Below are 13200 nucleotides of genomic sequence, written 5' to 3' on the forward strand. Positions count from 1 at the left end.
AACCACCTTTCTGCTGCTATTTGTAATTAAATTCTATAATAACAGTTACTCAAGAAGGCAAAAGGAGAACTACTTATTATATGAAATCTTTCTTACCTGCTGGGTTTCATCTTTCTTCAAGCTAAGGAAATGGCAAGGGAATACTTAGTTAACTTAGTGATCTAAGTACTTAACTTAGGGTTTAACTTAGTGATCTGTTATGAATAAATGTATCTTGAAAGCTGTTTGTAGAAAATTTCCTGGAAAGAAATGTCACTTGTATGGTGAAAAATGAATCCATTACTTTATTTCCTAACTTCCTAATAGTTTTTTTACAGGATTTGATGTACACAGCTGGTTTTAGGCCAGGAGCTATAATTCAGGTGACTGGAAAGAAGTCTGTAGTTGGGCTGGAAGCTGCATGGTCTCTGTAACTCTGTTCCTGATCTTATTTTGATTGATTGAAAAATACTCTTTGGAGGGCATCTGGGTATTCTGAGGAGATGGAAAAGATCTGTTTTACAGTGTGTTATATAAGGGTCACTGCAAATTGCACATACACAGCTGAAAGTACTGGTGAGGGAAATGCTGTCTGGGAAGGAAGGGCAGAAAAAAATTGTTGGAAGAGTTTGTCTTGATGGCTTAGGGAATATGTTTCCAAACTCAAAAGATGGTAGTGACCTTTCAAATGAGATGATGATGCTGAAATGGGAAATAAGAATTAAGCCAAAATAAATTAAAGCTGGAAATCAAAAGGAACCTTGCTGCTAAAGTAATTAGTTAATTAAAGACTTTTATAACAATAATGTAGATAACACAAGCTCATTATGATGTAGCTAGATGATTTTAAAGATCATATTAAGTTGTTTATTATGTGTTAGGTTGTGTGAGAGACCTAGCAGAAAAATGTCTCACTTTGCATTTTGAACAAAAAGCATCAGATTGGGTTGGATCCAAAAAGAAGGATTTTTAGTCATCTCAAATCCTTTAAGCACCATTTGTAGCATATTCTAATGTATCTCTGCTGTCACAGGGATTGTAAAAGTACATATCTGGTAACTAAATAGGAAAGTTAATTTTAAAATAGGTTTGTTTCAACTCAGTGACTGCTAATTGGCAATCTGAAAACCTTTACTTTTTCTACCACTAATTAAAATGTTTCTTCATCTGTTCGTTCAGGAACTCAAAATTTAGGTTCTATGCATTGGCTCACCAGTGTTCTGCAATTTATAAACAGCACATTGAAACAACTTGGGCAGCAGATTGTGACTGCAACGAAGGAAATGAAACCTTTCTGAGAGAGTCAGCTTGTTTCTTCTCTGGTTTTGTTTTTAGTTCAGATCTGCTGCTTGCATATCAGAGTGATTTTTCTTTTGTCTTTGTAGAGAGTGAGGTGTGCTTCTGTAGAAGGAGGACTTCGGAAGCAGCAATATACTCTCCTTTTAGTGGCTGGCATTCTTACCTCCCAAGGCTGCTGCTGCAGCGGGGAGATGCAGCCCTGGCGGTGGAGATCTGCTGCCCTCTGCTGTGCTCAGAGCTCTGTGCTCAGGTACCAGCCCGGCACAGGGCGGATCTGCTGCCCGGAGCCTGCAGAGCTGCCCTGCCCCTCTGACTTGGGAAGTAGCTGAGGATGTTCTTATGAAGGGTTAACTACAGGTTACACAGCTGATGGTAATTTGTTGACTTGCTGATCATAAAGCTGTAAAATCTTGTTGGTATTATGTATTTTTTCTGTAGTCCTGTATTATTTTGGAAATTCCTTTATATAGTTAATATTCAAACACATCCCTCATACAAATATATGCATGTGGTAATTTTCATTAAAATTGGATTATCCCAGCCTTCATTAGCCTAGTTAATGATTTTCTGTAATATGAGAATGGGCAACACTAAACCATTTTAATTTTAATGATCTCTGCTTTTTTTCTGAAACGTCTTAAAGGGCTTTTGAGAACTCTGGCAAGTATTGGCTGTAGCTCTTCCTTTCTTAATTTAAACTTGTGTGTCCTCAGCAATGCAAGTGCTATGAAAGTGACTTCAACTCTCTGTCATGACTTCCGTTACAGCATGAAATAAACATACAAGGAATGTGAAAACTTTCTTGCCTGCATTCTGTGTTGTATGGCTTTGTTGGATGCTGCCCGGCACTGCAGTGCACAAGTGCATTAAGTTCTTTGTAGTTTTCATTCCCTTTGCCTTTCCCCTTTCTGTTTGTTGTTATATCAGCCTTTCTTTAACCAGTAGTTAACATGCCCAGGGGAAGCCTTGAGTTGATCTGAATCTCTGATGCTGTGGTAGTAGGTGATGCAAATTGAATTCTTCAGAGTATAGGTACTCATTAAAAGTGGAGTTGGACTTGTGGGTAAGCTTTGTGGATCCTTTCCAACTATGACTGGTAATTCATCTTAAGGTGAGGCTTAGGTTAGACATTAGGAAATAATTCTTCACTGAAAGGACAGTTGGGCATTGGAATAGAGAGCCCGGGGAAGTGGTGAAATCCCCATCCCTCAAAGTGTTCAAAAGGCACGTGGATGTTGCACTTGGGGATGTGGTTTAGTACTGAATGTGGCAGGGCCTGGCTCATGGTTGGACCTGATGAACCTTGAGGTCTTTTGCAGCCCTAGTGATTCTATTTGATGATTGTAAATGAAGGACAAGTGCTCACCTCAGTTGCTGTCCCACTCCTGAGATAGTGATTACACATTTTTATTAGACCCTGGCTTGTTGATTTGCTCTGTTCCTTTTTGATTTTATATTTTGGGCAATGAGTTCTGCAGTACTTTCTCTTTTTTTGCTTTAACATCTGCTGGGTAATTTAATTGTCTGCTAATGCCTGTGTTGTCTTAAATAGTTAGTAGTTGCCTTTTATGTGCCTTTTCTATGCCATTCATCTTTTCAAAGATTGAATGTCATATTCCCAACTCAGCTGCTTGCTTTTTATAAGATGAAGAGCTTTGTCAGTTAAGCTTCTCAAATAGAAGCCACTGAGTATCTTTATCCTTGATGTTATTCCCTATAATTTTTTTATTTTTGTGGCTTTTATCAGATGAGATGATCAGAAATGTTTCCACTAGGCAAGATTTATGATTCTCTCAAAATTATACAGAGAATTAATACTTTCTGCTTTTCTTTCTTTTTTTCTAAGCTAATAGTTTTGTTCTACTTGGTGGTTTAAAACCCCTCTATAATTTTAGTTGAGGTTCTATTTTCTAGGTGTTTTAAAGGCAACAGAGGGGGGAAGAAGTGGAGAATGACCTACATTAGCTATAACATGCTGTCACATTCACTCAGGTATTTGGGTCCTAACTGAAGTAATTTCAAAGCTGAAGTAGGGTGTTATTTTCTGTAGCATCTTGCTAAAACATACTAAGAAGAAATATTCTGTTTTGAACAGTTGTGCAATTAGTTTGCCAACAGCTGCTGGTGTTTTTTAAGGACTGGTGCCTGCCAGGACTGTTGCCCCAGATTGCTGCTGAAATGCTGTGGTTTAGAAACCTGTATTAATATGCAGAAGCTCTGGGGTCGATAAGTAGCATTGAGTCCAGGATCAATATTTTCAAGTTTGCTTGTGGTCAGGGAAATGGCACTTGATAATAATATAGTATTTAATGCATCATTGCTTGAATTCTTAGCAAAGTTTGGCTCTAATTTGACAGTAATTTTCACTGTAATTATCTAAATGATCATTTTGTTAACGAGCATTTAGATAATTCAACCTGCTATAAGAAAATGTGATTTGCGATTCCTTTGTGGAGCTCAAGTTCAGATCAAGTAACAGTCCCCACACTTCTTGCTTAAGCTGTTCTGTCATGGTGATTCAGTTGTAATTTGTGGTTTCAATTTTTTTAAGTAATATCCTTCACCCAACTCTATCTTTCAGTTTGTCAATTAAGGTACTTCCTCCTTATTTGCAAGTTCTGAAACTGTTACTGTACTGGTTACCATATTAGTGAGCACTTCATAGGAGAATGAATCTGCCAAAAGTAGCAGAAATAGTTTGAAAAATACTTTTGAAGAACTGGAGAGAAGTGATATTAACTTACTAGCAGTGTCAGTGCTACCCTAAACTCCTTTTGGCTTCTCCTCAGCTCTCCCCTTTACTTTTTAGTTTCCCAGGCAGCGGCAGTAGAATCAATGACTTGCAGGCAATAAAAGCCTTCCTTACCTGTTCTCAGTTAATAACAAAGTGTAAATCACCAGCACCCTTAGCACCTGGATTGGATGGAGATGGCAATTGTAGTCCTTGCCCATAAGAGAATTTGCATTTTAAGGTGGGGAAAGTGATGGAGTTGCAGTGAATTAAAACTGTAGGCTAGCAAATGCTTTTATCCATTGGAGTCAAAAAGTAGCATTATGAATTGTTTCCCATTCAGAGGAAGGTGTCATCTCTGGTTTTGAAATGTTTAGATTCATTAGAATGATGTAAGAAGTAAACCATTGGCATTTCTGCTTTAAGCATTGTACCAACTTTGTTGTTAGAAAAATCTTTTTGAAAACAATTGTTATAGAACCTAATGACTGTCCTCTGTGTATTCAGAAATGTATGGCAAGTATTTACACATCCACAGACCAGCACTGCTCTTGAGATTCCGTCCTGATCTCAGCAGATTATTTTATAATTGAGATGTGATCAGCTTTCACTGTTTTTAAAACAGCAGGACTGAAGGACTGAGTTGCATTTGTCTCTGGGAACAACCTTCTCGCTGTCTGCAGGGGGGGAAAACCCCCACTGTTACGAGTATTGTGCAAGCACTGCATCTCCTGCCTATGAGAGGTTGTTAGACTCATCTCTTTTCTGCTCTGCTGCTTTGATGTAGCACCAAATATGTCAAATTACAGTCTCTTCTTGATGTGGTGTTAAGAAGCATGAACAGCAGTTGAGATGAATCTGGAGTAGTTTGAGGCTTCACCAGATAAAAGACATGTATTATTAATATATTTTCTCTCACTCATTTTCACTTGTTTTTTTACCAGTCTGCCCTTATTTTTTCAGGGGAGGCACAGATGCTTTATTAATTCTTTGTGAATTATTCAGCAGCAGATCTACTTTTTGTGGCTACTTTGCACGGACCATTTAGAAAGTATTCCACTACTGAAAACTGCTTCTCCTGAAGGGACTTGTTCAAACAGATAGGATGGAATAAATCAGATTCTGAGCAATTCTACAATAACTGAAGGATCTTTACATGTTAACCACACTGGAATAAACTTCAAAGGTGTTGTCCCTCTTTCCTCCCATCACACTCCCCCTCCAAGAGTTCTGCAGCACAGTCTTAATCAAACTAGCCTTCTGTTAAAGCCCAACAGGTGCAGAAGGAAAACCATGTTTTGGAGGCTATGCTTAGCCTAGTCTGCCCGGGTCCTACAGGGAACAATCCAGAGTGAAATCACATCCTTGCTCCAGCCTGGTCTTGACACTGTGGAGAGCAGTTCCAGCTAATCACACCCTGCTGGATTTAATCTTTCCCCCTGAGTATAGCCTTAAGAATATAACCTTGCTTGGCTGATAATTGCCACTCAAGATTAGAGTCCATCCACATCACATACTGACTGGGTGGAATCTTCATTGAAGGGATGAGGCAAGGCTGCAAAGCTTTTGGGTCTTTGAGGAGAGCTTTTATAGTTCAGTAGTTTTGTCTTTGTGATTCAGTGTCTGTGGCTCACTAGAAATCTTTTTCAGAGTCCCATGGAACCATTTAGGGCTATATATCAATACTTTTTCTCCTGTATGGACTGATGGAACCAACACATCAAAGGCAGCTTTAGATTAATCACATACTTTTACTCAAAATTATTTCAGTAGTGTTTTTTGAATGCAAAGATCTCATAGTTTTTAATACTAAAGGACTTTTCAGGTCAGACTGGTAGCAGGCTTGGCTGGGATGGAGTTAATTTTCCTCTCAGCAGCCCATATGGTGCTGTGTTTTGGATTGTGACAAACTGTTGATGAAGATGCCGGTGTTTTAGCTATTGCTGAGTAGCACTCACACCGTGTCAGGGCCTCTCACTTTCTCACTCTGCTGCCCTGGCAAGTAGGCTGGGGGTGGGCAAGAGGTTGTGAGGAGATACAGCTGGAGCCTCTGACCCAAACTGACTGAAAAGATGCTCCATATATTTTAATATCTTGCTCAGCAATAATTTAGGAGGAAGTGGCTGTTGCTGAGGTTGACCATTGATCTGCTGGTGGTTAGTGATTCGGCTTGCTTTACTTGTATGGCAAGCCAAATCACTTATACTTGTGTGGTTGGTTGGGTTTTGTTTTTTAAAAAAATTATTTCCCCTTTCACTTATTTATCTTGACCTATGAGGTTTCTCCTCTTGATTTTTGCCTTTCTGATTCTCTCCCTCATCCCTCTGAGAGGGAGTGAGTGAGTGGCTGGTTAGATGCTTACCTGTCGTCAACCTACCACAGACTGTTTCTGAACATGTTAAATATGTTTGAAGCAATGTAGTAGGTTCTGATTTTAGGAATTTTCTAGTTGAGTTCTATTCTAATCACAGTACAGTTTATTCAAAATACAGTAATGTTTTTGGGTTTTTTTCCTCATTGAGATGTTGCTAATGTAATGAAATAGTCTGCAGTGAATTTAACAGAAGGTCAGATAGACACCTATCTGCTGCATGTATAATGTATTTATTGGATCAATCTTCAAGTATTGCAAAAGGAACCATTTCTTTTCAGTCATTTCCTAGTCTGTATTGAAGATGTTCTCCTGGCTGTGGTGGTTTCCAGCTAGGAAAAAATAACATTGACTTTTGGCTTTCATAGAAGTCATACTAGCCAATTCTGTGACCTCTCTCATTCTCAGGAACTTCTTGTGTGAAAACTAAAGATGTAAAGCATGCTCCAGTAGTGCTAAAATACTTTCAAAACATCAGAAGAAAAGGAAGATGTTTCACTCAGTGCATTTTTAATTCCAAAACATGCAATGGCTTCATGCCTGCCTTAGAAAACAGGACTACCTATAACTTTCTGTCAAGGTATGTTTCTGTTTTAATATAAACATATAGCATTTTGCTAGACTCTCTCCCCTTTGACATTCTTAATCCTTCCTTTTTCTCATTATATAAATTCTGCTTGTTGTTGCTTAGATAGCCTTACCCTCTCACTAGTTTCCTATTCCTGTGGTGGGGATTTCTTGGTGTTTATTCTATGCTTGCTACCTACTTCTGAGAAACTTGCACATGATTGATATTCTCAGAGACCTCTATTCCTCCAGTCAGTTTGGCTGAAGTTAAACTGTAATGTTAGAATTACTAAGAGGCAGGAACTGACAGATGAATGATATGACTAAATAGCTTTGAAATTACATTTGGAATATGTAGGACCTTTATTCCGTGGTAATTGTCAGGAAAGTCTGTTTTACATGAAGTTTTGCTTCTGAACACTCCTCAGTCTGTCACCACATATTTTGAAGTCTGATTATTTTTGCATATAGAGGACATGATAATGCAGACACCTCTTGGTTCTATCTCCAATATGGCATTATATTCTCCTCCTCTGTTTTGGAGTGAAAAACTCCTAAAGCAAGCTTATACAAATGCCCACAGTGATGGTCACTCAGCTGGGAAGGGAGACAGTCTTGTCTGTTTTTTGGCTTGGCTTATCAAGGCTTATGAAGGATCTCATTGGAGTGATGTCCCAGATCTGTCTTATATGTAACAATTTAAGACTTGGAATAAACTGGGAGAAAAATCACAAACACCCACTGAAAAGTTTCTATTCATAGGACCTATTCTGGGCTTAAATGCCATTGCAGGGCAAGTTTAAAAACAAAAAAGGCAACTATTATTCAGCTTCCTCTTTCCAAAGTAACATTTCACATTCCTTCTGAAGTTAATGAGGCTGTGGTATTCTTCAGGGTTTTGGAAACTTAATACACAGACAGGTGTATTCTGCAAATTTTTATATGAGAGTGTTAAGCTTGAAAAGGACATCTACACATCAGCATTCTGAACTGGATGTGCAGTGGCTGCTGGTTTAACTCTTGCAAACATGTTTACCTGCTAAGCTCACAAAAACATGTTTCTAAACGATGGAGACCTGTTAAAAGTGCCCTTTAGATGGAGAATTTCAGCTCACAGTGTTTTGAGTTTATAAACCCCTTTGCCTGAAAGAACGGTGCAAATGATTTTTTGGCAGTTCAGGAGCATGCAGGAACAAGCAGTACATTTTTTGGCTACTCTCTGAAAAATGGCTTGGATGGTCATCTGATACTTCAGGGAGCAAGAACTGCAGAGCCAAAGTTCTTCCTAGGTGCTGATGGCTGCAGTTTGTACCAGACATCAGTTGTTCTCAAACTAGTGTTCAAATTTCATTTGCCTTATAGAAATTGCGTATAAAATTACTACTCCTTGGATAAGAAATAATTGCAGGCATTACATTAGAGCTCTGTGCTAGTATGGAGTGATCTTAAACCAGCATCCAAGCTGTCCTGCAGAGCTCTTTATCATTTTGGAATTCTCTGTACTCTTTGAAGACTACTATTATGCAGAAAACAGGATAAAATAAGTTTCTTAGATTTAAGTAATTCCAATGATAAAAAGTGCATTTTTAAAACAATTGGATTGTATTACATATCCCAGAAATGTACCAGCTCAGGCTTCTGGGGAAGGGGCACCTAAGCTTGAGTCCCACCAGCTTGACAGGTGCCTGCAGTGGTACTTGAGGGACATGCTCTCTCTGAAGAATTATGAAGCCTTTCCCCCTTTGGTTTGGCAGTCTGAACAGTTGGTACATTTGTCAGGTTAGATCTTCACTACTCATTTCATTGAAAGTTCCAGGTCTTGTTGCTTATGAGATTGCTGTTTCCTAACCTGTGTTGTGTTGAGTATACAGGTGGAACACATGGATCAATGAAATTTGTACTACTTGTGTTCCATCAAGAATAGTTGGCAAGTGCTGAACTGAAGCATTAAGTTTCTATGAAAGTCTCATAGTGTAGGGTTTTTTTGATGCTATATAGCTCTTGTTTCTCTCTATCCAATATTCTTAGTGCTTAGGGAGCTTTCTTATATTAAGACAACAAAATTAGTCTTGCTCGCTAATTGAAGATTATAATGATGTGAGTACTTCTTTATGCATGTGGGAGCCATACATAAAGACAGGTTATTGCCAAGTAAACATTCAAACAAAACCTGAAATAAAGACAATTCATTTAAGTAGTGTTTTTGTAAGGATGAAACTAGTTATTTTCACTCAGAATACTTTTGAGGAAACATGGAAATGGTGAACTTTGACTGTAGGAGCTTTTATGTGATAATACAAAATACAGACTAATGAATTGGCAATGAGAAGTGATAGGTAGTTAAGGCCATATTCTTCTAATTAATGGCTTAGTCATTGTGTTAATACATTATTTTTTGTGTTTTGAAATGTTAATTCAACCTTCAATTTGAGTCAGAGCAATAATTAAGTGTGGGTATGTTTCTGTAGAGCTCAAAAGTAGACTTGGAAATCTTCTGTTTCATATGTTTCTCCATATGAGAAAATACTGTATGTTCATATTTCAGAAAGATTTATGCTAACAACTTTTTTTTTATAAAGCTTTTGGGCACAAATAATTGTTTTGAACAAGTGAAACCATTACAGTTAAATCTCAGGATTTAGTCAGCAAAATATGTAAGAATATATTTTAATTTTATAAGTTTAAACATTGTATTTTTAAGTTTGTGGGCAGGCAAATGTGTAAAGAGTTTCATCTTTGTATGAAGGTCAAGATGATTTTGTAGTGTAACCAATTTATTTATCTACAGCTACAAATATATGGCTGAAAGATTCAGATGTTTTATGTGGTCTTCATCAACAATGTAGATGTAATTGCCTGAAGTTACTTAAGCTTTCTCTTCCTTATTGTATCTTACTGATGGAATCCTTTGTGGATGTGTAGCCTGTATCTTCCTCTTATTGATTCTTCTATGCCCACGGCACATTAGAGCTTATATTTTCTGCATCACAAAAAGCTATTTCTGCAACATTCAAGAACTGCTTTTGGCTCTTTGACTTTATTTGTTGTCATGAAATTGCCATGCATTTGGCTGTATGTTATTTCAGCGAGAAATTATGTTATTACAATGCGATTAGAGGTATGGAAGCAAGGTGGATTGTTGATCCAAAGTGCATAGAAAAGGTTGTTTTGTGGGATAGGAACATTGTTATGTTTGGCAAGAGCCAGCACTCTGTGCCTGTGTTCCTTCCCCTTGTGCACTGCTCCACGAGTGGTGTTTGAGTATGTGCTCAGCTATGCTGTGCCCTGTTTGTTCAGTCAGGAGTCCATTTACTGGGACCCCCAGCCAGCAGAAGGAACATAAAAGGGGTTTTAGGTTCCTCTATCAGCCTTTCTACTTAGGGTTACCCTTGGATATTCTTGCAACAAAAACGTAATCTAACTTAGAAAATTCTAACAAAGAAGGTGCATTTTTGGTTTCTTTACACTCTTTGTCTTTTTTTTGTGACAATTAAGTTCAGGGTTAATTTTTTCCTTTGGTCCTGCCCATATTGCTGCACTCACATGCAGAAGATGATCTGCAGTGGGAAATCATGTCTAAGGCTATTTGGTGGAAAACTGTAGGTCACAGCACAAAATGGAAAGAAACTGTGCTTATTAATATTGAAATACTGCCATTGGTAATCCTTGGAGAGTCTACCAACAACGAGGTCCTCATGCAAATGAAGTTTATTTTGAGGTTTACTGTGGGCTGAGTTACACATTTTTTCTCCAGACATCTTGCCTTAGTTTTGGTTTCATCAATCTGCACATTTATATAAAGAACAGTGTCTCAGTATAATTCATGAAGTTACTAGTTTCTGAGCTGGAAGTGTGGATGCAATTTTACACTACACTAAACTTGCTACCTCAGGGGTGCTTATCAGGTAAACCAAAGGAAGTAAAAGGGAGATGACAAAAGGCTGCTACAGGTGAAAACTTAAGTGAACAGTTATGTCCTAAAGAGAGTTTTTTACAATACTGCTTAATGCAATAAAAATTAGAAATTATGGCTATTGTGATTTTATTGAAGTTTTTTGCAAAGGCAAGTTAGCTTATGCTACAGGAGCGTAATTGCAGAGGGCATGTTTTGGATCAATTTCTTTAATGCAATTTATTAAAAATACATGAATAGATTGAAATCTAGCAGAGACCCCTGGATGTGTTAAAAGGGAAATAAAGTTTGAATCTTATAGGGCTTGATTAAAAAACAAACCCCAAACAAGCCATTAAAAATTTTTGCATCTTATATTTGTTAGCACACAACAAAGAACAAGAAATTCTAAGGAGACTATGACTGTATTTACCTCAGTTCTAAGGAAAAAAGCTTATTTCTTGAACTCTTTTAAGTGTTCCCATGTACAGTTTGAAATGCTTTACCAAGAGCTCTTCATAATCAAGTGGAGGCATAGTCCAGATTGTTCATGATTTCACAGTGCTAATGGAGAAAAATAGCAGTTTGTGATTTTATTGTGTTGAAGTTGGAGAGTATTCATGTATTTCTGTACTGTTTCTTTATTACGTTTGGTAGACCATTAGGAATTTTACTCAGCAGGTTAAAGCTCATTTCTTTGATGTGTCAAATAACCTTGAATTTTTAATGTTCGAAAATGAGGATTAAATATCCCAGAGCCATTCATTTTGCGGTCTGCTGACACTTCCTTGAAAAAGCTAGTGTAAATTGCAGATCAGCAAATTCCCTGCTGTTAATCTTACAACGTCCCTGGTTTTATAATTGCACCCAGCTGATTTCAAAATGGGCTTTCACATGCTCATTGGTGCAGTGCGAAAGCACCTTGCAGGAAGCGTTGGCTTTCTCTCCATCGGGCCGTGTAACGAGTCCCTTGCTGCACCATCTCGCCCCTCCCCTAAGCAAGCAGCACACAGCGAGCAGGGGCTCTGCTGGAGTTGCTCTGTTTTCATGGAGGAGATAGCAATCCTTGCACTGCAGCAGGTGGAGCTGCCTTGGATCGAACCCGGGCTTCTGGCTGAGAGCATCTGAGTGTTACTTTGGGCCGGGAGACAGTTGTCACTTCAAGCTGGCGCTAACGTAATTAAATTTAAAGCTGACTCAAAAATTTTAAAAATGGACACGGGATTTTTGCTTTGCTTTTTTTATAAGGTCTGGTTTCTAACGTGAAGCAACATTTTTCCTGAAGGATTCAACCTATTTATATAAAGGCTTATTTTTGAACACTATGGACCTAGATTAAATGTCAAAGACAGGCAGCAAGCAGCGCTTACAGAGGCATTTTTCTGGAATCTCAGTCACGGATCGATTGAAGTGCACAGGGTCTGAAAAAATGTCTCCTAGCATAAAAAACTTGGATTGTTTTTCTCCGATGCTATGCCACTGTAAAGTAGCATGTACCAACAACACAATATCTTTAATGTTTGGATGTAAGGTGGGTCTATAAAAGGACTTTCCTGGAAATGTAAGCTGCATTTAATGAATGATTGCCTTTGTGTCTAATGTAACTGTACCTTAAATTTCTGGTTAAATAAGTGTGTGTTTTGTTCCATGCCTTACTCAATTATCCGAGCTCTTAGTGATGGAGACATAAGTAATGAATTATCATGCCTACTGTTTAAAGATCCCTTTGAACAACATTTTGAATTTACTGAATGCCGCATGTAAAATGTCGTCATTCTTCATTAATCAGCATTAATCATCATGTAATCAGTTTATTGCACTTGGCTTTCATTTTCTTCAGCTGTAGAGAGTTAAATACACAGGAGACTTGCACTGAGATACAGGGCTGGAAATGCCTCCTGACATCATTTTGATGGAAGCAATTGTTAGTGGCAGGTTTGGGTTTAACAGTGCCCTCGGGCATTTAGTCATTTTAGGACGACATCAACTGTTTAGGTTTCAGAAGAATAAAACATACATAATTTGGTAATCATCAGAATGGTAAACAGCATATATTCGATGTTGTGTCCAAAATCTTTTTTTAAAATTTCTTTTCAGTAAAATTAACACGCAATATCAAGGATATAAGGAGACTGTTAAGTACTGGAAAGTCACTTGAAAATTAAAGGGATATGTGTATGAAGTTACTTTTGAGGCAGAAATTAGGAAATCTTTCTCTCTAAAACTTTCTTTATATATTCAGGATTTCAGGGTCATGTTTATTATTTTTAACAAAAAATATTTCAAGTAGATTTTATTTTATAAAGTGGGATCAGTTGTGTGTGTACATATATACTCACATGTATGCATGTGTGATGCATT

At 37.8% G+C, this 13200-nt stretch overlaps 1 protein-coding gene across 11 annotated transcripts in view; it reads left to right on the forward strand.

Moving 5' to 3' along the window:
• DLG1 (discs large MAGUK scaffold protein 1) overlaps positions 1–13200 on the forward strand; it is a 149073-nt gene that overhangs the window by 33201 nt on the left and 102672 nt on the right. The window contains exon 1 of one of the 11 annotated variants that reach the window (XM_030954529.1): positions 11662–12370. The exons of the other annotated variants lie outside the window; for them this stretch is intronic. Within the exon in view, the coding sequence (XP_030810389.1) occupies positions 12179–12370 (192 nt within the window). The 5' untranslated portion in view covers positions 11662–12178. Of the gene's footprint in view, positions 1–11661; positions 12371–13200 lie in introns of those variants that run through there. 11 annotated transcript variants of the gene reach the window in all.

Source organism: Camarhynchus parvulus, chromosome 9 (assembly GCF_901933205.1).
Source record: "Camarhynchus parvulus chromosome 9, STF_HiC, whole genome shotgun sequence".
Lineage (NCBI taxonomy): Eukaryota > Metazoa > Chordata > Aves > Passeriformes > Thraupidae > Camarhynchus > Camarhynchus parvulus.